The 25,362-nt window shown below is 37.7% G+C and overlaps 1 protein-coding gene across 2 annotated transcripts in view; it reads left to right on the plus strand.

Moving 5' to 3' along the window:
* Positions 1–3,108: 3,108 nt before the first annotated feature.
* ccbe1 (collagen and calcium binding EGF domains 1) overlaps positions 3,109–25,362 on the plus strand; it is a 91,007-nt gene continuing 68,753 nt past the window's right edge. Inside the window, exons 1-2 of one of the 2 annotated variants that reach the window (XM_062031993.1) lie at positions 3,109–3,462; positions 3,542–3,628. In XM_062031993.1, coding sequence (XP_061887977.1) covers positions 3,359–3,462; positions 3,542–3,628 — 191 coding nt within the window. In that variant the 5' untranslated portion in view covers positions 3,109–3,358. The remainder of the gene's footprint in view (positions 3,463–3,541; positions 3,629–25,362) is intronic. The other variant, XM_062031992.1, reaches the window with a different exon arrangement.

The raw sequence follows: 25,362 nt of genomic DNA on the forward strand, positions 1-25,362 counted from the left end.
AATTCAATAGCAGGAACATCAATCCTCAACAAAACTTCTGGAGTTTCTATTTCTTAATGCTGTTAACTACCTGTCTAGCTGCACACGCTGAAAACTTGTAGCGATGGCAGAATAATGAAGTTATTGACCAGGAGTGACTCATATTTACTTTTGACAAAAACACTATAACTCACTTGTCCAATGTAATCAATGCCAAATGTCACATCCAACAACGTAAAATTAAGGAGTGGGGGAGGACGCAAACGTTACCAACTCTAGCATAGCAATGTGAGCTACAGTGCTAACATTGCAAAAAAGTAAATTTTTTGTCAATTGGATGGACGTAAGTTGTTGTTTTTTTAGAGGTGTTATCATGTCCAGGAGGACAGATTGGTTTATATTTGCATTATCAACTTTGACCTTGATAGTACAGTAATTAAATGTGTGTGCATATTATTTTGTCATGTATTGTAAACCACCCCTATTTCTAAAATGTATATGAATTTACATTAAATTCTAATAATTTTACATTTCAAAAATGTTTGCCGCTACCAAGTTTTGAAGCAAACTCACATGTGTTTATGTTAAAAAAAAACCCGCTTTTATTCAAAGGTTTTAATAACATGAGACTTCAAGTCTCTTTTTGTTTGTTTTTATACTGGCTCACCTGCACTGGCTTCCAGTGCACTTAAGATGCGGCTTTAAGGTTTTACTACTTACGCATAAAATACTTAACGGTCTAGCTCCAGCCTATCTTGCCGATTGTATTGTACCATATGTCCCGGCAAGAAATCTGCGATCAAAGAACTCCGGCTTATTAGCGATTCCCAGAGCCCAAAAAAAGTCTGCAGGCTACAGAGCGTTTTCTATTCGGGCTCCAGTACTCTGGAATGCCCTCCCGGTAACAGTTAGTGATGCTACCTCAGTAGAAGCATTTAACCTCTTAAGGCCCAAGCTGTTTGTTTACATGCTTTTTTTTAATTTATCTTTGCTATTTGGGCTTATTGGTCCCTAATTAGAATAAAAACTAAGAATCATCTTTTGATATGATGTACTTAGTCCATAAGTACACAAATGTGTACTTCATGTGTAGTGACATGCTAATTTTTATTTTTACACTTTTTTTTTCAAAATTCCATTTATTGTTATACTCTTCTGACACCACCAGGTAGCAGTATAAGTGTCCACATAAGCGGCCATAAGACCCCAATTCAGTAGTGTACACAATTTTGGAAATAAGAGCTAAAAGGTGCTGTAATAATAATGATAATAATAATAATAATAGATTGTATTTGTAAAAAAGCACTTTACATTGAGTAAGCAACCTCAAAGTGCTACAGTGTATTAAAAAAAATAAAAAGATAATAAAAAATAAATAAAAAAAGAACAGCCAAATAGCTCAAACTAGTATGCATATATCTAAAAAACAGGCTTTTTTTTTTTTTTTTTTTAAAAAGGGTTTTTAAGCCTTTTTTAAAAGCATCCACAGTCTGTGGTGCCCTCGGGTGGTCAGGGAGAGCGTTCCACAGACTGGGAGAGGCCACGCATGTGGCCACTAAGGTCTTTAGCGGCTAAGTCACATCTTAAAACTCATCTGTATACGCTAGCCTTTAAATAGACCCCCCTTTTAGACCAGTTGATCTGCCGTCTTTTTTCTGCTCTGCCCCCCTCTGCTTTGTGGAGAGGTTATTAGGTGACCACAGATGACACGCTAGCTGTTCAAAGTCGGGACCCGGGCTGCACCACTCATCTGTGCATCAGTTGGGGACGTCTCTGCTTTGCTGACTTGTCTCCACTCAAGATGATCCCCTGCTTGCCCCACTATGGACTGGACTCTCACAGTATTAACTAGATCTAGGGGGTCCCCTCCAAGGTTTCTAATTGTATCCCATTGGGTTTAGTTTTTTCTTGTCCTGATGTGGGATCTGAGCTGAGGATGTATTGTGGCTTGTACAGCCCTTTGAGACACTTGTGATTAAGGGCTATATAAATAAACTTTGATTTGATTATTCTGACTGTTTCTTATCATATTCCATCCAACCATTTAACATTGTGTGTTGTTACTTTTGCCAACAAACAATAATTGAATGTGTTTTTATTAGAGATGTCCGATAATATCGGCCTGCCAATATCATCGGCCGATAAATGCTTTAAAATGTAATATCGGAAATTATCGGTATGGTTTTTTTATTTTTTATTTTATTTTTTTATTAAATCAACATAAAAAACACAACATACACTTACAATTAGTGCACTAACCCAAAAAACCTCCCTCCCCATTTACACTCATTTACACTCATTCACACAAAAGGGTTGTTTCTTTCTGTTATTAATATTCTGGTTCCTACATTATATATCAATATACATCAATACAGTCTGCAAGGGATACAGTCCGTAAGCACACATGATTGTGCGTGCTGCTGGTCCACTAATAGTACTAACCTTTAACAGTTAATTGTACTCATTTTCATTAATTACTAGTTTCTATGTACCGGTAACTGTTTTTATATTGTTTTACTTTCTTTTTTATTTAAGAAAATGTTTTTAATTTATTTATCTTATTCTATTTTATTATTAATTTTTAAAAAGGACCTTATTATCTTCACCATACCTGGTTGTCCAGATTAGGCATAACAATGTGTTAATTCCACGACTGTATATATCGGTATCGGTTGATATCGGTATTGGTTGATATTGGTATCGGTAATTAAAGAGTTGTACAATATCGGAATATCGGATATCGGCAAAAAGCCATTATCGGACATCCCTAGTTTTTATTCATGCTTTTAATTCAGTTTTGCTAACTTGGTGTACAGCACTTTGTTTTGAAAAGCGCTTTATAAATAAAATGTGTATAACTATGGGCTGCCAGTTCAATAGCCGGACCCGACCACAAATGACTCACAAATGTACATTATAATAAAATATAGGATACGCATATACATTAATGTAACATTTTCGTTAAAAGTTGTATTACAGTATTAAATTAATATTTTTTTTTTTATAAAGCTCTTGTCTTGGATTTTATTAAAACGGTTTACTGTTGTGCTTCTATAGACAGCCGCAAGGGGGCAGTGCAGATCACGATGACGTTATAGGTCCTGTGTTAAGGTGCGCGTGCTGCTGCGACCACTTCCTCATTAAGGTATAATCGACAGGCGACAAAATTATCTTTAATATTTTAAAAAAAATACAAGATATTCATGGACAAATAATCATTTATAAATTGTCTCATGAATCATAATAGCCGCTTGACAGTGACAAAAAAAACAACTAATGGCGAGTAGGCGTGTCTAACTCCACGCCGCCGTGCTGCTAGCAGTCGGAGCCGATGGCCTCATGACAGGAGCCGGCAAGCAGCGGTGGTGAGTGGGCCGACATGATCCACGGACACGCTGGGAGACCGCTTCTGCTTGCCCTCACCTGCGTGTTTCTCTCCGGAGCCTCGCCATGGTCACACCGCCAGGAGGATGCCCGCTACGGGTGTGTTTTCCACGGACACTGAAGTTTTCACTTAATCAGCCTTCTTAATTGTGTTTATGTATTGATGTTGTATTGACAGTGACAGTGAGCAGTGTTCTGACAACAACATCTCCACCACTCAGTACTCCTGTGTCAAGTCCAGTGGGGAAGTTGCTACATGTTACAGGTATGTCCATTCATTCTCTTATATATCTTATTTACTTACAGTTATATCATCTGTAACAACTAAAATTGCCAACTCCCTGAAAAAAAACATATTTTTTTATTTGTGTGAAGGGAATTTTATATTATCCACAAAGGTTGAATAGAGGCAACAGGACTCTTCTTGTTTGCATTCATTCAACCTTTGTGGATAACATGACAATCGACACACACATTTTTATAATATTTGAAACTAAACATAATTTAATTAGGCGCACAAAATTTACATGGTAAACAACGTGTTCAGTAACGAGTTTTGTGTGCAAAATAAATAAATCAACAGGATAAAAACACCGTATCCACTTTAAGATAATTCTCCTCACTTTCAAAACTATCCATAACCTCTCTCCGTCATATCTCTCTGACCTGCTCCATGTCGCCACGCCCTCACGTTCCCTAAGATCTTCTTCATCCATCCATCTCACTGTCCCCTTATTTAAACTGTCCACCATGGGTGCCCGAGCTTTCAACCGCTCTGCCCCTCATCTTTGGAACGCATTACCACCAGACCTTCGTAACTTAGACTCAATATCCCTCTTCAAATCAAGACTCAAAACACACCTATTCCTGACTGCTTTTTCATTGTAAATCTTATCGATCTTTGTTGTTGTTGTTGTTTTTATTCAATTGATTTTATTGTTTTGATTTTGTACGGTGTCCTTGAGTGCCCAGAAAGGCGCCTTATAAGTAAAATGTATTATTATTATAAAATGTATTTGTCTAAAATAGAAATAATTTCAGCTTAATTTAACAAAATAAGAATTAAATGTAAATGGGTTATACTTGTATAGCGCTTTTCTACCTTGAAGGTACTCAAAGCGCTTTTGACACTATTTCCACATTCACCCATTCACACACACATTCACACCTAACCACGACCCATCAGGAGCAAGGGTGAAGTGTCCTTGCTCAAGGACACAACGGACAAGACGAGGTTGGTAGTAGGTGGGGATTGAACCAGGAACCCTCAGGTTGCTGGCACAGCCACTCTCCCAACTGCGCCACGCCATCCCCCATTGACATGTCCTGCTTAACTTAAAACAGAACAAATTCTGTGTGCAGCTTTATGAAACTGCAGGTCTCCAATAGTTTTATCACGATTAAAAAATACTTTGGCGTAAAAGAGGTAAGATATTTGTGTTTTATTAATACGACTGGCATTACTGAAGACGCCGCACCGATCCGCCTGTCGATCTCACGATCCACTCTTGCTGTATCGGTCCGTTGTGGTGAAGAAGGAGCTGAGCTGCAAGGCAAAGCTCTCAATTTACCGGTCGATCTACGTTCCCATCCTCACCTATGGTCATGAGCTTTGGGTTATGACCGAAAGGACAAGATCACGGGTACAAGTGGCCGAAATGAGTTTCCTCCGCCGGGTGGCGGGTCTCTCCCTTAGAGATAGGGTGAGAAGCTCTGTCATCCGGGGGGAGCTCAAAGTAAAGCCACTGCTCCTCCACATCGAGAGGAGCCAGATGAGGTGGTTCGGGCATCTGGTCAGGATGCCACCCGAACGCCTCCCTAGGGAGGTGTTTAGGGCACGTCCGACCGGTAGGAGGCCACGGGGAAGACCCAGGACACGTTGGGAAGACTATGTCTCCCGGCTGGCCTGGGAACGCCTCGGGATCGACGAAGAGCTAGACGAAGTGGCTGGGGAGAGGGAAGTCTGGGCTTCCCTGCTTAGGCTGCTGCCCCCGCGACCCGACCTCGGATAAGCGGAAGAAGATGGATGGATGGATGGAATACAACTGGCAACATTTTTATTGTGCTTTATTTATGAAGAAGAACTTCCACTTCCAAAGACATGCACCTGGAGATAGGTTGATTGGCAACAGTAAATTGGCCCTAGTGTGTAAATGTAAGTGTGAATGTTGTCTGTCTATCTGTGTTGGCCCTGTGATGAGGTGGCGACTTGTCCAGGGTGTACTCCGCCTTCCGCCAGAATGCAGCTGAGATAGGCTCCAGCACCCACCGTGACCCCGAAAGGGACAAGTGGTAGAAAATGGATGGATAGATGGAACTTCACTCTGTGTAGTTATTGGTCTGTGTTCACTCTATTTTAAATTTTTAAATGCAAATCAAAAAACAAATTTCGGACCATTTTTTCTGTTTTCATTTCTGAAACAAAAGTTGGACGAATATGTAACGACACTTTTTTAAAATGACAATAGGACAAAGATGTTACCATTATGCTTAAAACATGCTAAGTGCAAAGGAAAAGCTAAAATACTGCTTCCTGTTCAATTTGTCATCACACAGATAACCACGCATTTTTGCATTTTGGATGAACATTTTTTTAGATTTTTGTGATTATCTGGAAAACATTGTAATCCATCAAAAGGAAAACGGCACAAAATCCAATTTTATGGCAACATTATAATGAAAATCAACCCCTTTTTGTTTGTTTTAAAATCTGCCATATGTTATGAAAATCAAAAAACGAAAGGTACACGGGTCCGTGTACCTTTCGTTTATTCTATTTCCAATTCTTAAATGCAAATCAAAAAACCAATTTCGGACCATTTTTTTCTGTTTTCATTTCTGAAACAAAAGTTGGACAACTATTTAATGAGACTATTTTCAAACGACAATAGGACTCCTGCTGAACAAAGATTTGACCGTTATGCTAAAAACACACTAAACGCAAAAGAAAAGCTAATGTACTGCTTCCGGTTCAATTTGTCATCACACAGATAACCACGCATTTTTGCATTTTGGATGAACATATATTCGATGTTTTTGTTTATCTGGAAAAATAAAAATCCATAAAAGAAAAGAGCACAACATTTTATGGCAATATTGTAATGAAAAGCAACCATTTTTTGTTTGTTTTAAAATCTGCCATGTATAATAAAAATCGAAAAACGGCCCTAATTTTGTTTTTTCATTTGCGTTTAAGAATCGGAAATAGAATGAACGGAAGGAACACGGACCTTTATTGTCATTACTGATGGTACCGCTGTATTTTTGCCTCAACCTTCACTTTAAGCCTGAGTTAACAATGCGTGAAGAATGCACTACCGACCTCATGCATGGTACCTGGTGGTTGTTCGAGCACAGTGCAGTTAGACCTGGATAGTCCTACTCTTTAATGCTTCATCACACGCAAGATTCTCACAGGAATGAGGCAAAAATACAGTAGGACCTACTTTATGCTATATTGTGATATTTTGTCTTTAAATATTGTCAGAATTGAACACGTCTGAAATAATAAGAGTTGAAGGAAATATAATTTGACTCTTGATGAGTTCGAGCTGGACACATTATGTTTATGCTCAACGACTAGTGTTTTAAAAACAAGAAAATATTATTATAATTACAAGAGAGCAGAACTGTTGTTATACTACAGTAAGTTAGCATGTACTTAATTGATGTGATAGCCACATGTGGCTTCTCCATTAGACAAAAATGATCTTCAAACTTTTACAATTGTACAAACCCCGTTTCTATATGAGTTGGGAAATTGTGTTAGATGTAAATATAAACGGAATACAATGATTTGCAAATCCTTTTCAACCCATATTCAGTTGAATGCACTACAAAGACAAGATATTTGATGTTCAAACTCTTAAACTTTTTTTTTTTTTTGCACATAATAATTAACTTAGAATTTCATGGCTGCAACACGTGCCAAAGTAGTTGGTAAAGGGCATGTTCACCACTGTGTTACATGGCCTTTCCTTTTAACAACACTCAGTAAACGTTTGGGAACTGAGGGGACACATTTTTTAAGCTTCTCAGGTGTAATTCTTTCCCATTCTTGCTTGATGTACAGCTTAAGTTGTTCAAAAGTCTCCGTTGTGGTATTTTAGGCTTCATAATGCGCCACACGTTTTCAATGGGAGACAGGTCTGGACTACAGGCAGGCCAGTCTAGTACCCGCACTCTTTTACTATGAAGCCACGTTGATGTAACACGTGGCTTGGCATTGTCTTGCTGAAATAAGCAGGGGCGTCCATGGTAACGTTGCTTGGATGGCAACACATGTTGCTCCAAAACCTGTATGTACCTTTCAGCATTAATGGCGCCTTCACAGATGTGTAAGTTACCCATGTCTTGGGCATTAATATGCCCCCATACCATCACAGATGCTGGCTTTTCAACTTTGCGCCTATAACAATCCGGATGGTTCTTTTCCTCTTTGGTCCGGAGGACACGACGTCCACAGTTTCCAAAAACAATTTGAAATGTGGACTCGTCAGACCACAGAACACTTTTCCACTTTGTATCAGTCCATCTTAGATGAGCTCAGGCCCAGCGAAGCCGACTGCGTTTCTGGGTGTTGTTGATCAACGGTTTTCGCCTTGCATAGGAGAGTTTTAACTTGCACTTACAGATGTAGCGACTAACTGTAGTTACTGACAGTGGGTTTCTGAAGTGTTCCTGAGCCCATGTGGTGATATCCTTTACACACCGATGTTGCTTGTTGATGCAGTACAGCCTGAGGGATCGAAGGTCACGGGCTTAGCTGCTTACGTGCAGTGATTTCTCCAGATTCTCTGAACCCTTTGATGATATTACGGACCGTAGATGGTGGAATCCCTAAATTCCTTGCAATAGCTGGTTGAGAAAGGTTTTTCTTAAACTGTTCAACAATTTGCTCACGCATTTGTTGACAAAGTGGTGACCCTCGCCCCAACCTTGTTTGTGAATGACTGAGCCTTTCATGGAATCTACTTTTACACCCAATCATGGCACCCACCTGTTCCCAATTTGCCTGTTCACCTGTGGGATGTTCCAAATAAGTGTTTGATGAGCATTCCTCAACTTTATCAGTATTTATTGCCACCTTTCCCAACTTCTCTGTCACGTGTTGCTGGCATCAAATTCTAAAGTTAATGATTATTTGCACAAAAAAAAAAGTTTATCAGTTTGAACATCAAATATGTTGTCTTTGTAGGATATTCAATTGAATATGGGTTGAAAATGATTTGCAAATCATTGTATTCCGTTTATATTTACACCTAACACAATTTCCCAACTCATATGGAAACGGGGTTTGTATATAAAAAAAAAAAATTGGAGTCTGATTACCTAGAGCTTGGCAGATAATTCTAGCTAGCTGTCGCCACGCTTAGGCAGTGACAGCAGCCAAGGCAGCATGAACAGATGGCAGAAAAGTCGAGTGGCAATGAGTTTGACAGGTAAGCGATCAGTCACGCTGGCGTAGAATGGCTTAGCCTGTAGCAGACCTGTGAAGCTATTGTCGTTCGAAACAATCTATTAATATTTGACAGACGGTTTCTAATGTCCCTGGTGTAGCAGCCCTTGGCATCAATAAGCACGGCGTTAAATTTGACTCGTACAACTTTTTTCACCCCTTATGTACCGTGAACTTTAAACACATTATAAAACATCACTATCATCTCTCAACTAGGGCTGCAACAAACGATTAATTTGATAATCGATTAATCTGTCGATTATTAATTCGATTAATCGATTAATAATCGGATAAAAGAGACAAACTACATTTCTATCCTTTCCAGTATTTTATTGAAAAAAACCAGCATACTAGCACCATGTTGTGGACATTGGGGGTGCAGCATACACCAAAAATAACACAGAAATGTAACTCATCGGAACGGAATCAGATATTGTACACATTTCTGTTGTGAATAATAAAGGATTCATTTTAGGCTGCCTCTGAATAATAGCATGAAATATTCCAGCACCTTCATAACGTTTAGTTGTACTAAAGCGTAACTCAAATCTAAATATATTTATATAGCTTTATCGGGCCGGCTACATTGATCCATTATGAAACCAACCTGAGATATTTCTGTCCGTTACGTTTATTTCCAAATTGGTAACCGTGTGTTTTCTCTCTCAAAACGGAGTCAAATGTGCCGGAGACACATTATCAGCCCCGCGTTGCAACAAAGGCATAACGTTAAAGTTACTTACAAAAAAGCTGAACTCATGAATGCCTGTTGCCACTATGGACTTAAAAAGTTACGTACTGTGAGTTCTTCCCTTCATCCATGCCTCCAACATGTTTCCTTTTCAGGTGCTCCTGAAGCAATGTTGTACTTCCGTGCCATTTTGCAGGAAACGGTCTTCTTTGAAGTCTTTAAAGTAAAGTGTTCCCACAGTTTTGACGACTTAGGTTGTACACTTTTCTCCATTGAAGCAATAACCTCAAGATGTTTCTCCGCTAAACTATCGGTAGTGTTTTCCTGCGCCATTTTTCGAATGTTTCCAGACGTCGTGGTCACGTGAGCTGCACATGACACATCATTGGCTAGCTTACGCCACCTCATGAGACGTAGCCTCAGCGCCGTCCTGGCGCTGTTTTGTACTGTTTTTGTACTTATTTTGATTATTGTTTCTCAGCTGTTTGTAAATGTTGCAGTTTATAATAAAGGTTTATAAAAAAAAAAAATTTTTAAATAGTTTTTTTTAAATAAAATTTAAAAAAGCCTCCGCGCATGCGCATAGCATAGTTCCAAAGAATCGATGACTAAATTAATCGGCAACTATTTTTATAATCGATTTTAATCGATTTAATCGATTAGTTGTTGCAGCCCTACTCTCAACATATCACAATCACTAAATGCTTGATATAATAATCTTAAAATATTTACATCTTAAACACACTTCAGATTTACCGCCACTACGTTTATCAATACGTTTATCACATTTCCTTAAAATCACACACATCGTAACATTGGAAGAATAACTTGCATCAATATCACGCGCAACTGAAGTACAAAAAATATCAGGTACTATAAGACTTTTGCGCAAGTAATATCGTAAATGTAGACTTTAAATTCTGCCGAAGGGATTTTCTGGACCGATACTTGTATTGCTTTCAAGTACTTACTATAAGACTGCTTTTATACTACTAAAAAGGGTACAGAGTGATATAAAGTAAAAATGTGTATACCCTTAGGGTACCTGCTGCATTAAAAATGGTTTAGCTCATAGACACTACCTACTATTAGTAGTATTGTAAATAGAACATACTAATAGTAGTATATTTACATCTTTGATTATTGCCATCATCTCTATTCTGTGAACTTCAATTCATCGTGTTTAACATGATATTGTTTTATTGTCAATTTTATCCTTCAAGATTTTACTTATTGTTGTGTATTGAGCTTTTACTCTCTTTAATTATGGGTAAAAACTAGAGATGTCCGATAATGGCTTTTTTGCCGATATCCGATATTCCTATATTGTCCAACTCTTAATTGCCGATTCCGATATCAACCAATACCGATATATACAGTCGTGGAATTAACACATTTGTATGCCTAATTTTGTTGTGATGCCCCGCTGGATGCATTAAACAATGTAACAAGGTTTTCCAAAATAAGACAACAACTTTAATTTAAGTTATGGAAAAAAGTGCCAACATGGCCCTGACATATTTATTATTGAAGTCACAAAGTGCTTTTTTTTTTTAACATGCCTCAAAACAGCAGCTTGGAATTTGGGACATGCTCTCCCTGAGATAATCCTGATACCCACTACAACTATGGGAAATACTATACTTTGACTTTCATAAAGTGCATTATTTTTTTATTTTTTTAAATATGCCTCAAAACAACAGCTACAAAAATAATGAAGGCACACAGCTTCAGTCCAGAGTATACTAGAGTAATAAAGTAAACAATAACATAGTCCTCATTTAGTACAAGACTGCCTGGCATACTGTATAACAGGAAATTATAAACTGGGCTCACATCCATCTTCCGCTTGTATTCATCGTGTATCTCCTTATGATTCTTGAAGAGCTGGGAGATCTAATTGCTCGTATTAAAGGAAGACATCTTGGTTCCTCCTCGCATAACCAACTTTTTGCAGTCATTGCAAATTGCCAGTTTTTTATCCGTCAGAGACACTTTCAAATAATCCCAAACTATAGACATGGTGTCGTTAGTCAGTCACAGAGGGAGCTCGCTTTTTAGCCACGGCTACAGCACCGGCAACACTACTCTTGTTGTTGTTATGCTCCGCTCGCGGCGGTTTGATGAGGTCATCAAGCGTCGCCAGTAAACCTCTCATGCTGCAGTCGTCAACTCCTGTGTTGTGTGTGGGAGAGCGGAGAGGGGAGGGGCTGCTGACTGGGAGACGCAACTGCTCTGTACTTATCCCTACCTCCGTGTTTTACTGGATATGTACCGCTCCGTACAGCGGCGTTTTAAAAAGTAATTCATTTTACTTTTTGAAACAGATACCGATAATTTCCGATATTACATTTTAAGCATTTATCGGCCGATAATATCGGCAGGCCAATATTATCGGACATCTCTAGTAAAAACGCATGTTTACATTCATGCATGCATCCTGGCACTATCAGTTGCTTAAGAAGTTCCTGGTATGTGAAGCAATTTGGGCCGTATAAGGTTAGGGGTTATAATGATTGTACTTTACTTTTACAAATTGTTAAGTTACACAAGTGGACCTATACTGAAAGGTACAGTGATATATATATATATATATATATATATATATATATATATATATATATATATATATATATATATATATATATATATATATATATATATATATATATATATATATATATATATATATATATATATATATATATGTATATATATATATATATATATATATATATATATATATATATGTATATATATATATATATATATATATATATATATGTATATATATATATATATATATATATATATATATATATATATATATATATATATATATATATATATATATATATATATATATATGCATACATAGATACATACATGCACACACACACAAACATTATTTTTCCCCAAAGAGATATTCACATTTTCAACAGCTTGTAAGGGTAGAAACACACACAAGGCCTTGCAAGGTTTAAAAAAATGTCAAATAAGATAAAATATACAACAAATACAATTTGGTTTTATGGACAAAAAACAGTGTGCAATTGTTCTTTTGCACACTAACATTTTTTTGCATGTTTGTCTCAGAAAGGTACACCCCCAAAGACAAGTATTGTGCCCTTTTACATACAAGTTGGTACCTCTATTTTTGAGTACTCCAGTTGAGTACTCCAGTACAGTCAGTTTTATACCTGTCAGCATTTGCACTTAAAATATGGGAAATTTCACAGGAAAATGGGTAAAAATAAGTGGAACTTTAAATACGTGAACATAGTTTCCGCATGGCCGCTGCAATAGAGCGTACATGAGAGCAGTGTGTGTGGTGTGTGGTAGCTGTGATATTGTTTTGTCAATGCTTACAAGTTAAAAGCGCAATTTCAATGTTGATTATGTGCATTTTTTCGAAACAAAAAATTAAGGTTATCAAAAGCAGAAAAATAGTTGTTTATTTCACCTATTTTCCCTAAGTATTGAGGCTATAAAATGTGTTTTATCCGATTAATCGAACAAACTAAACAATATATTACTTGTTTACAATAATAATTGATATCTGCAGCCCTATTACTAGATATTGAGCTATCCACTTTGATACTCAGATACAGCAGTTAGTTGGGCTGGGTCAAATAATCGATTTGATCGCTTATGGATCGATATCTTTACATTTTTAGCACTATCAATTCACAAGGCATGGTACAGCCATACAACCATTCTACGCTATTATCATGCAACGTAAACATCTGACTGAAATGGTTGTTATAATTGATTATATTTGTAACTGAGACTCTTGTAAAGTCGCCGCTGAAAAAAGGACTGTAGGTACTACTTGACACTACTCCGTGTGGGAGTAGTGTCAAGTGCGTGAGAAAAACCAAGTGCACACTTTCCGGCCTTAAGTAAAATTACTGTGCGTTACATCCTGTCTGACTGTGCTATCAAAAAAGACTCTCAGAAAAATATCATACATATTTACTGTAATTACTTTGCACTTGAACAAACAATACCTTGGTGCAATTTGCAGTGATGGAATGTTGCACTACATGTACACTTTCACAGCAATTCCTTTCTTATTTCAAATTTGCACTTTTGCAACTTTAGATACATTTTAAGCTACCCAAAGTTTTATGATAAAGAAAAAAAACCTAGTATATTTGTATTATGTAACAGATTTGAGACATTTTAAGTTTAAATTCAATCAAATCGAATTGAATCGTGGTGATTGATTTAGAACCTTATAAAATCTAAATCGAATCGATTTGGGAAATTGGCCAAGATAACCAGCTCGAGCAGTTAGCAGGTGTAATATAAGCCTTCCAATAAGGAATAAGGCTGCAATTATTGACTATTTTGATTAGAGATGTCCGATAATGGCTTTTTTGCCGATATCCGATATTCCGATAATGTCCAACTCTTAATTACAGATTCCGATATCAACCGATACCGATATATACAGTCATGGAATTAACACATTATTATGCCTAATTTTGTTGTGATGCCCCGCTGGATGCATTAAACAATGTAACAAGGTTTTCCAAAATAAATCAACTCAAGTTATGGAAAAAAATGCCAACATGGCACTGCCATATTTATTATTGAAGTCACAAAGTGCATTATTTTTTTTAACATGCCTCAAAACAGCAGCTAGGAATTTGGGACATGCTCTCCCTGAGAGAGCATGAGGAGGTTGAGGTGGGCGGGGTCGGGGGGAGGGGAAGGGGGTGTTTATTGTAGCGTCCCGGAAGAGTTAGTGCTGCAAGGGGTTCTGGGTATTTGTCCTGTTGTGTTTATGTTGTGTTACGGTGCGGATGTTCTCCCGAAATGTGTTTGTCATTCTTGTTTGGTGTGGGTTCACAGTGTGGCGCATATTTGTAACAGTGTTAAAGTTGTTTATACGTCCACCCTCAGTGTGACCTGTATGGCTGTTGACCAAGTATGCATTGCATTCTCTTGTGTGTGCATGAAAAGCCGTAGATATTATGTGACTGGGCCGGCACGCAAGGAAGTGCCTTTAAGGTTTATTGGCGCTCTGTACTTCTTCCTACGTCTGTGTACACAGCGGCATTTTAAAAAGTCATACATTTTACTTTTTGAAACCGATACCGATAATTTTGAAACCGATACCGATAATTTCCGATATTACATTTTAAAGCATTTATCGGCAGTCCGATATTATCGGACATCCCTAATTTTGATAGTCGACTAGTCATTAGGGGTGCAACGAATATTTGACACTGTCAACAAATGTTGACAATAAAATTTGTCATCACTTGTTTTATTCCGGAGGGACGGCAGTCAGCACAGCCACTCGCATCAACATTGCGGGTGAAAACATGTAAAGTGTGGGAATATTTCCTCCTATTCTTGTTAAAAATATGAATACCCTGCTCATTTTGCAAAGCAGGTATTGTTTTTAATGACACTTATGTATGTGATACGGGAGCATTTTAAAGTGGGTTGGGCCTCTGGAGGATGCGGTCTTAAAGTTAAAGTTAAAGTACCAATGATTGTCACACACTCGGTAAGATTGCTAGCTAGGTAACAAGTGTGGGACGAAGTTGTCTGAAAAATTGATTCAACTATCATTTTAGCCAAAGTCCGCCAGCTCAGGTACTTTCTAAAGCCGCGTCAATTTGCAGTGCAATGAAGAAGGGCACAATAACAAACGTCAATTGCTCGCGCACGTGCCTACACACGCACACAAAACATAGGCACCAATGCGCCGACATCATAAGATTAAAAATACAATCTAATGGATAACTAAAATGTTAAGAATTAATCAACGATATAGGTGTATTCATTGAGTCTATTACAGTGGTAAAATGCCAGGAGTTAATCAATAATTTAATTTAAGAGTGCAGCTTTTTAAACACATCATCATAAAATGCTAGTTTCTTTTTGAGCGAAATTAGTTTTGTTGTTTTATCGTTTGTTTGTATTGCTGCTATTTTAACTCTCCTGTTTTTTTACATTAAAAAATATACTTTGTTTTATTTTGCACTTTTCCTGTCCTTACTTTTGTGTTTAATGAAAATGATTTGCTTTATGGCCATCAGCGAAGAAAAATCCATAGTTTAGCAACACCTTTTTATAAGCTGCAGTGTTCAAAGTGTAAAAAAGAAAATAGCAGCTTATAGTCCGGAATATATGTGATGTGATATATCATGTAAGAGGTCTGTGCTCTAAATCAGTGGTCCCCAATATTTTTGTAACTGCGGACCAGTCAATGCTTGAAAATTTGTCCCATTTATTTTTTTGTCATAAAAAGATACAATCATGTGTGCTTACGGACTGTATCCCTGCTGACTGTATTGATCTATATTGATATATAATGTAGGAACCAGAATATTAATAACAGAAAGAAACAACCCTTTTGTGCGAATGAGTGTGAATGGGGGGGGGAGGTTTTTTGGGTTGGTGCACTAATTGTAAGTGTATCGTGTGTTTTGTCTGTTGATTTAATAAAAATACAAATATATATATATATATATATATATATATATATATATATATATATATATATATATATATATATATATATATATATATATATATATATATATATATATATATATATATATATATATATATATATATATATATATACACACTACCGTTCAAAAGTTTGGGGTCACCCAAACAATTTTGTGGAATAGCCTTCATTTCTAAGAACAAGAATAGACTGTCGAGTTTCAGATGAAAGTTCTCTTTTTCTGGCCATTTTGAGCGTTTAATTGACCCCACAAATGTGATGCTCCAGAAACTCAATCTGCTCAAAGGAAGGTCAGTTTTGTATCTTCTGTAACGAGCTAAACTCTTTTCAGATGTGTGAACATGATTGCACAAGGGTTTTCTAATCATCAATTAGCCTTCTGAGCCAATGAGCAAACACATTGTACCATTAGAACACTGGAGTGATTGTTTCTGGAAATGGGCCTCTATACACCTATGTAGATATTGCACCAAAAACCAGACATTTGCAGCTAGAATAGTCATTTACCACATTAGCAATGTATAGAGTGTATTTCTTTAAAGTTAAGACTAGTTTAAAGTTATCTTCATTGAAAAGTACAGTGCTTTTCCTTCAAAAATAAGGACATTTCAATGTGACCCCAAACTTTTGAACGGTAGTGTATATATATATATTTATTTTTTATTTTTTAATATCTTGTGCGGCCCGGTACCAATCGATCCACGGACCGGTACCACTGCTCTAAATGAATGCCATACATAAATATTATTTCCAGCTGAGTGTAATTGTAATTAATAGAAACAGTGATGGATCTGTGTGCTCTTTACAAGGTGATGACAAAACATGCATTGCACCTTGCACTGTACACAGGGTTGACTTGTTTAAGATTTAAAAGCAGTTATTGATAAAATACTTTCATGCTGTGAGATGTTACATGATGTTGGAGGTATTCAACCTATTGTGCTAGAAAAATGATAATAATGTTTCAGATCTTTATCTACACGAATAACATATAGTATCGATGAGTGTACCGATGTATACTTTTGTCAATAAGGAATATCGATATTGGTAACAAATGGGGCAAATTCCAAACGGCTGGTTTGGAGGAAGTATTAAGGAAGGCAAGGTTGTTTTGTTAAAAATATCTACGCCATGTCTCCATGGTTGGATTTAAATTTTTCGGGATTTATGCAGATCCCAAATCCACAAAAAAAGGTACCAATTGGTAAGAAAAGTTGGTTTTGCTTAATAGGTCTTTAAAGCATAGCACTTATTTAATGATAGTTTTTATTTCAAAACACACCTCAAGTTGAGGTACCACTGTATTGCTTCATTGACTTAAAAATACAGAACCCAAAACCAGTGAAGTTGGCACGTTATGTAAATGGTAAACACAAACAGAATACAATGATTTGCAAATAATTTTCAACCTATATTCAATTGAATAGACTGCAAAGATAAGATACTTAATGTTCGAACTGAGAAACGTAATTTTCTTTTGTAAATAATCATTAACTTAGAATTTAACACATTGCAAAAAAGTTGGCACAGGGGCATTTTTGCCACTGTTACATGGCCTTTCCTTTTAACAACACTCAGTAAACGTTTGGGAACTGAGGAGACCAATTTTTTAAGCTTTTCAGGTGGAATTCTTTCCCATTCTTGCTTGATGTACAGCTTAAGTTGTTCAACAGTTGTGGTATTTGACGCTTCATAATGCGCCACACATTTTCAATGGGAGACAGGTCTGGACTACAGGCAGGCCAGTCTAGTACCCGCACTATTTTACTACGAAGCCACGCTGTTGCATTCCTCAACTTTCTCAGTCCTTTTGCCACTTGTGCCAGCTTTTTTTAAACATGTTGCAGGCATCAAATTCCAAATATTTGTATAATATTTGCAAAAAATAACAAAGTTTACCAGTATCTTGTCTTCGCAGTGTATTCAATTGAATATAGGTTGAAAAGGATTTGCAAATCATTGTATTGTGTTTTTAGTTACCATTTACACAACGTGCCAACTTCACTGGTTTTGGGTTTTGTAGAACCTGATGCTTTCGCCAATAGAAAAGTGTCAATAGCTGGTGGATTCATGCTGTGAAAAAAGGGTTTTTAAGGGATGTCATGATGAGAAGCACAGATGTTCCTTTTTAAATATGCTGCTCTCCTGTGTTGTAGACACATTTTCTTTATGATCTTATTTGACTTTTTTCTTGCGAAGCGTTCAAGTACAGCAGTGACATCCCGTTTGATCCTCAAATCCCCCGACACCCTCTTAACCTCATCATGGTGGTTTATGGCCGCAGGCGCAGTTATTTGTTTAAAGAAGAGATTACTTTTAGCCAAGATCCAAGCTCATTCTCTCTAAATGTGTCTCATGTTCACCTGCTCTGTACAAGTTAATTATGACCTCCTTCCTTGCTTGTCTTGATGTTGTATTGTGGCTAAAAACCCAAATTCCTCTAATACTAATGTACAAACTTTGCATATTATCATAATTTAAGTTTTTTTAAATTAATTTTGTAATAAAAATGCTGGTATAGTTTATAAAACAATGTTTATCGATTATTTCAATCATTTATATTTTCTTTGACTTACGCAATTTAAGTTTTTGAATGGTAAAGAAATAAATTAAAAACATTTACAAACATATGTCATTGTTGGCAGGAAAAGCCAGCATCTTAACATTTCACTATTTTGCCCGAGTCAAAACATTCCTCATATTCCTATTATTTAAAAATGTATGCAGGCTGACCCCTTATGTAGTTGTGTTGCTACAACCTGCAACAATGCATCTGACTGCCATATTTGATTATTCCTTTAAATTCTGCGTGAAAATATTGTGAAGATGCTACCAAAACGTACTATCAGTAGTGGGCCATCAGGGCCAGTATGGCCTTCTCTGCTGGCCTAACATAACCAGAAATCATGATCATAATTAAAGATAAAAGTAATTTTTTATTTACTTTCCCTAAATATCTTAAAGTATTCTGTTGTTTTTAGGTTATAGACATTTCATCCAATCAGAATTCAGCTAGCTTCTGTTGCCTTGCTGTACAAAATCTGCCCGGGAACTTCTGAATCAACAATGTGGGCGTCCGTGCACTGTAAGTGATCGGACACAAACATTACACAGACAGTTGCGATAGCCAATCAGATCACAAGTTGTTCTAGCTGGCCTAAGGCAGATATACGGTATATTGTGACGTTATGAGCCTGCTAACATAACAACTCCATTACCCAGCATGTCACAGTAGTGAAGAGCATACGCAGTAGCCCCAGTTACGTTGTTGAATGTAGACATGCCGGCAGCTGGATGTCATCGATGAGCACGCTGTGGAGTAAACTTTAAGAACGCAGCCAACACGCCTCGTCTGCATCTTTTATGATTAAACAAGTATATTTGCAAGGCCATTTTCAAGAAGGATATTTAAAGAGAAACTACATATTGTGAGACGGTGTCGGCTAACCCCGGAAGCTAGCTCAGCTGCCCGGCTATGAAATGGAGAAATGCCCGCCACACAACGAGCGGCACCACTGGCTTATACGGCGTCGAATGGGTGCTACAAGTTGTGAGTTCAAATATTTTATTTCTTTATTATCTCACGTTTAATATGTTTTTTGCAAATTTTAATTTTGACAGTACCACATAAGATATGTTTTAATTGCTGATGCGGGTTTATTGATTTTTAAATGCGCCATAAAATAACCTGTTTTGTGCAACGTTGATGTGGGTCAATGTCCAGTAGTACATACATGTGTTTCTGTACGGTATTTCTCCAGCAATGGTCATGTGGTGACATAAATTATGGTACTTTGAGAGGTAATCATTGAAGTCACTGAAGGCCTAGGTGGGAAACGCAAGGCCCGCCACTGTGTACTGTATACTATGCATTATGAAATGTCTCCAGTGACGTCAGCCGGCCCTCCAAAATGTGCTGAAACTCGTCAGAAAACAAGCCTTAAATCACTGTGTCTATTTTGGGGGGAATTTCACCTGTAGACATCATTTTGAGGTCCAGAACTATGAAATAAGTGCCAATGTTGTCAGCATTAGAAGGGCCCTTCAACAAATAACTGGATAACATTTCACTTTTTACTAGGGATGTCCGATAATATCGACAGTCCGATATTATCGGCCGATAAATGCTTTAAAATGTAATATCGGAAATTATCTGTATCGGTTTCCAAATTATCGGTATCGGTTTCAAAAAGTAAAATTCATGACTTTTTATAACGCCGCTGTGTACACGGACGTAGGGAGAGGTACAGAGCGTCAATAAACCTTAAAGGCACTTCCTTTGCGTGCCGGCCCAGTCACATAATATCTACGGCTTTTCACACACACATGTGAATGCAAGTCATACTTGGTCAACAGCCATACAGGTCACACTGAAGGTGGCCGTATAAACAACTTTAATGGTAAATGGTAAATGGTTGTACTTGTATAGCGCTTTTCTACCCCTTTTTAAGGAGCCCAAAGCGCTTTGACAGTATTTCCACATTCACCCATTCACACACACACATTCACACACTGATGGCGGGAGCTGCCATGCAAGGCGCTAACGAGGACCCATCAGGAGCAAGGGTGAAGTGTCTTGCCTAAGGACACAACGGACGTGACTAGGATGGTAGAAGGTGGGGATTGAACCAGTAACCCTCAGATTGCTGGCACGGCCACTCTCCCAACTTCGCCACGCCGTCCTTTAACACTAAACTTTAACACTACAAATATGCGCCACACTGTGAACCCATGACAAACACATTTCGGGAGAACATCCGCACCGTAACACAACATAAACACAACAGAACAAATACCCAGAACCCCTTGCAGCACTAACTCTTCCGGGACACTACAATATACACCCCCCGCAACACCCTCCCGCCCCTCCCCTGCTCTTGAGTTGAAAGTTTGGCTGCCAAAATGATATGAATGGCTTAGCGAGGCCTTTGCTCCTTAAATGCTTCTAATTGCAAAATAAAAGTTTTAGAAGCGCAAATGCTGTGAGTTATGAGTACCAATTTGGCAACGACGTGGGTGCTAAATAATTACCACAGTGGTGTTACTTTGCTGCACATTGAAAAAATTCACTCCTGGCTTAACATTTTTCTGCTTCTTATGACCTTTATTTGGACCTAGGGGTTTTCACCACCTAGTAATTTTTGTTTTCTAATCACAGTTTTGTCTAATTCATAGACAGACACCTCTTTTAAAGAACTATGTTTGTAGCAAAGCTAATTTTAAAAAAAAAGTCAGGGGTCGTGTACTCGATGATATAATCACAGATTTCAGCAGCCACGCTTGGATAGTTCTTCAGCTTTGACGTCTCCAAGACGAAGGCCAGATTCTCCGTGCTAACCAACAATGGCGGTGAAAAAGACATTTATAATCTTTGTTTATAACTCCTCTTCAGTGGGGGTATTGTGCGAAAAGGATGATTGGGCTGATTTATTGTGTGTGCAATGTTGGCTTTTGCCTCGTCCTGTAAAGACGTCCTCATAAAAGACTCTTTCCACTCCGCAGCTGTAACAGTTACACATAATTAACGTGTGGCATGTGCCGTTATTGCAGTGTTATTTTCATAAATAATTCTGCTGTTAAGGGGCTTTTTTTTGTTCACTCCCTAGTTAGGAAAGCAAAAATGTCTTTCTTCAGAATGATGGGGATTATTTTGACATGACTTGCACTGTTTTTGTACTTTCAGTGTCAAAAGTCCACTCACGCTCTCTTATTTAGGTTAAATGAGTTAAAAGTAAGCAGTACTTTTTGTGTGCAGAGCACAGGTCAGTTCTGTTTGGAACATGCTGCATTTTTATGTGTCAGTAACCGTGCTTAAGAGCTCAACATGGGCCAAAAATAGTATCTCCTTCTTCAATTTTGATGAATTTACGCCAACTTTTGTCAAAAAAATTAAAACACAGAAGAAACTGTAATGTACCAATTTCGCCATAAGGTAGAGAGAGCCACTACAGTAGAAATCCTAAAGTTGATTGTGATATGAAATATGGAAAATATATATCAAGACAAATATACAACAAAAGTTACGTAAAGTCTCTAATGCAAAAGCATTCATAGTGTCACGGTGGTGCATGTTGGCTGTTAGCATGACCCCAGGATGCAGAGAGAGAAGGTGGTGAATTAAAAGTTGTTATGTAACGAGCAAAAGAGGCTACTCTGTCTTTTTATTTGCTGAATAAAACCAGAATGATCAGACTTACTTTGCTTACGTATGTAACCAATGAAGCAGAGTTCCAGGATATATTTTAAAAAGTGCTGCAAAGCCTTTGTGTACATGTGTGTGTGTGTGTGTGTGTGTGTGTGTGTGTGTGTGTGTGTGTGTGTGTGTGTGTGTGTGTGTGTGTGTGTGTGTGTGTGTGTGTGTGTGTGTGTGTGTGTGTGTGTGTGTGTGTGTGTGTGTGTGTGTGTATGGTATTTGTGTCCGTGCGTATGTGATAATGGGGGATCTTGGTCATCGGGGTATTGTTTTTAGGTTTGCATTGCATTTATTTTATGTATGAAAAGCACTTTATGAATAAAGTTTGATTGATTGATTGAGTTGACAGTTTAGGCTTTTAGTTCGGTGCTTAGCGCTCTCGACTTTCATTTTTACGACCAAGGTTTGAGTCCCGGTCGAAACGGAAGCAGGGGCTGGACCAGGCGTGTTGCATTTGCATTGGATTGACTTATCTTGCTTGGAGTGGGATGAATGTTCTTGTATTATAAAGTCAATGTTGCTAAATAGTAGAGCCTTAAAGGGGGACTGCACTTTTTTGGGAATTTTGCCTATCGTTCACAATCGTTATGAGAGACATGACAATGGATGTTTTGTTTTTTTTGCATTCCTAATATTAAATGAGGGCGATCAAAAGTCTGCTTACAATGGAGCTTACGGGAGCCGCGCAATTCCACCTACAAAGCCTTTAAAAAAACATCCTAACACCTCTATTGAGGTTTTATATACATGATTTAAGTATATATGTAATGTAGTAACAGGCACATTCCTAATAACATTTAATATTTACCTATTTTGATCGTTTTAGGCATACGCAGCGCATCAATTTCAAAAACTGATCACGTTTGCTTTTCTTTTTTTCATCACTGATTATTCCTCACTGCAGACTTTATGAGAGCCAACAAACACAATAAAATCACTTACCGTACGAGGTCTGCTGTCATTAGGATGCAGACTGCTGGAATGTTTATATATTCCCATTTAGATGAAGAATGTCTCATAATCCTCATGAAGAAACGGTGGGACCACGCGTTTTTCCTGTCGTTCTGGCCATTTTCGGATCCTCAATGACTGTCAAAGTGTACCAACTTGTTGGAATACCTACTCAGACTTCTTCTGTCCAGGTGAGATGCATGATTTATGATCTAGAATAAACTTACAAGGAGCAATAAAGCGAGGATGAAGGACCACTCGATGAAGTAAACATAGGCACACACGGTAGTGAACACGGCGCTGCTATAAATAGTTTGTTTCTGTTAGCGTTTGTAGTAACAATATCACTAATACTTGGTTAATATTCAAGTCATGAAATGTACATGAAATATTATTGGCGCTTTTTGAATGGTTATTTATTGGATTTTATGGGCTCCCATCGGACTTTTATTTATGTTTTTTTAATATTTAGAATGCATAAAAAAAATTAAAAAAATACATCCATCGTCATAATGATTGTGAATGATAGGCAAAATTCCCCAAAAAGTGCAGTTGCCCTTTAAGATGCTGGTTAGTTTGTTAGCTTAGTTTAGCTTTTGAGATACATATACACTGATCTAGCATGCAAAGTTGAAAAAGTGGAAAAGTCTATGAGGTTATGCACTTGCTTCTGCTGCTTTAATGCATTCAAATGTCTTTAAAAAGATATATCTTGAAGTATTGCAGCAAATATTAACCATATGAAAAAAAATACTAAAAATATAGGAAAAAAATGATAGAAGGTGTCCAAGTTGTTTCTCAACACTTTGAATAAACATGAATGAGTTTGAGCAGATGTAGAAGGAGCGATCATGCCAATCTGAGATGCCTGAAAACAATTTACATGACCTGGCAACCCTCCTCAGCATTGTAACGTAGCCTGGCAAGGACGTGTGTAACAACACTGGACAACTAATTAAGATGTAGTAAACCCTGTCTATCTATTACTTAGTCAAACGTCATATGTGTAAATGGAGACATAATGAGTGTCAAAAAAAGGAGGTAGACACGTTTTCAATCTTGCATGTGAAAGCCTGTCAGTTGAACACACAGAGTCTGGATAATGATGGCTCCCACCATGCTGAAAGCTAAAAAAGATCTGAAGGAGGCACAGGAGGAGAGGGAGGAAGAAGGTAGGGAGAACGAAGAGGAGGAGGTCAAGAGTTGTAGCTTCAAACATACAGAGCTAATGATTAATTGAGATCATCCGGATTAATCAGTAATAAAAACACAGTAAATTGTCTGTGGTAGTTTTTGGACGTGATAGCGCAGGGGTGCTCTAATAAATTGCCAGTTTGGAAGTAGCAGATGTACGGTATAAATGAAACTCGATATAGCGTGATGTAGTACATTTTTACAGTTGTAGGTACGGTTTGGATCATTTTCAACTTAACGACTGTTGGGTTCCAGCAAAATTCTCATGTGAATTAGCAGTCATGCTCAACTGTGGCACATTTGTATTTTATACAATTGATTAGACTTAGACTTAGACAAACTTTATTGATCCACAAGGGAAATTATTAGTACAATTGGTTATGTTTCCTTATTTTCAGTGTTTGTTTCCTTTCCAGTGCTCTTATTTTCATTCAACTTCCTGTTTGGCTCCACCACTCCTGGCCTGAGCGCGGTCTTCCTCACCTGTCTCTGATTGGCAATCTGGGCACACAGGTTGCCAATTATGCAGGGCTTGATTGTTGTTTGTAGCGCTCATTGTTTTGCTTTGCTGATTGCTAGCCTGCATAACGTATATGCTTCATGTGCACTTCCCTGCTGCTCTATTGTTGAGGAATAAATAGGATAGGATAGTCTATAAAATCCGCTACACCTCCCTGATACCGAAGTACATGTCAAACTACTTCCATAACGTAAATGACCGCCATAACCACAACACCAGGGAGAGCTCCACAAACCACGTTAAACCCAGATTCCGATCTAACAAAGGTCTTAACTCATTCTCCTTCTATGCCACATCAATATGGAATGCACTCCCAACAGGTGTAAAAGAAAGTGCATCTCTATCCTCCTTCAAAACTGCACTAAAAGAACACCTCCAGGCAACTTCAACCCTAGACTAACACCCTCCACCCTCCACATCCCACCTCCCTGGATTGTAAATAATCAAATGTATATACTTGTTCTTATGCTTTCTGAACTCACTATGTTCACTGCTC

The sequence above is a fragment of the Entelurus aequoreus genome, linkage group LG21 (assembly GCF_033978785.1).
Source record: "Entelurus aequoreus isolate RoL-2023_Sb linkage group LG21, RoL_Eaeq_v1.1, whole genome shotgun sequence".
Taxonomy (NCBI): Eukaryota; Metazoa; Chordata; class Actinopteri; order Syngnathiformes; family Syngnathidae; genus Entelurus; species Entelurus aequoreus.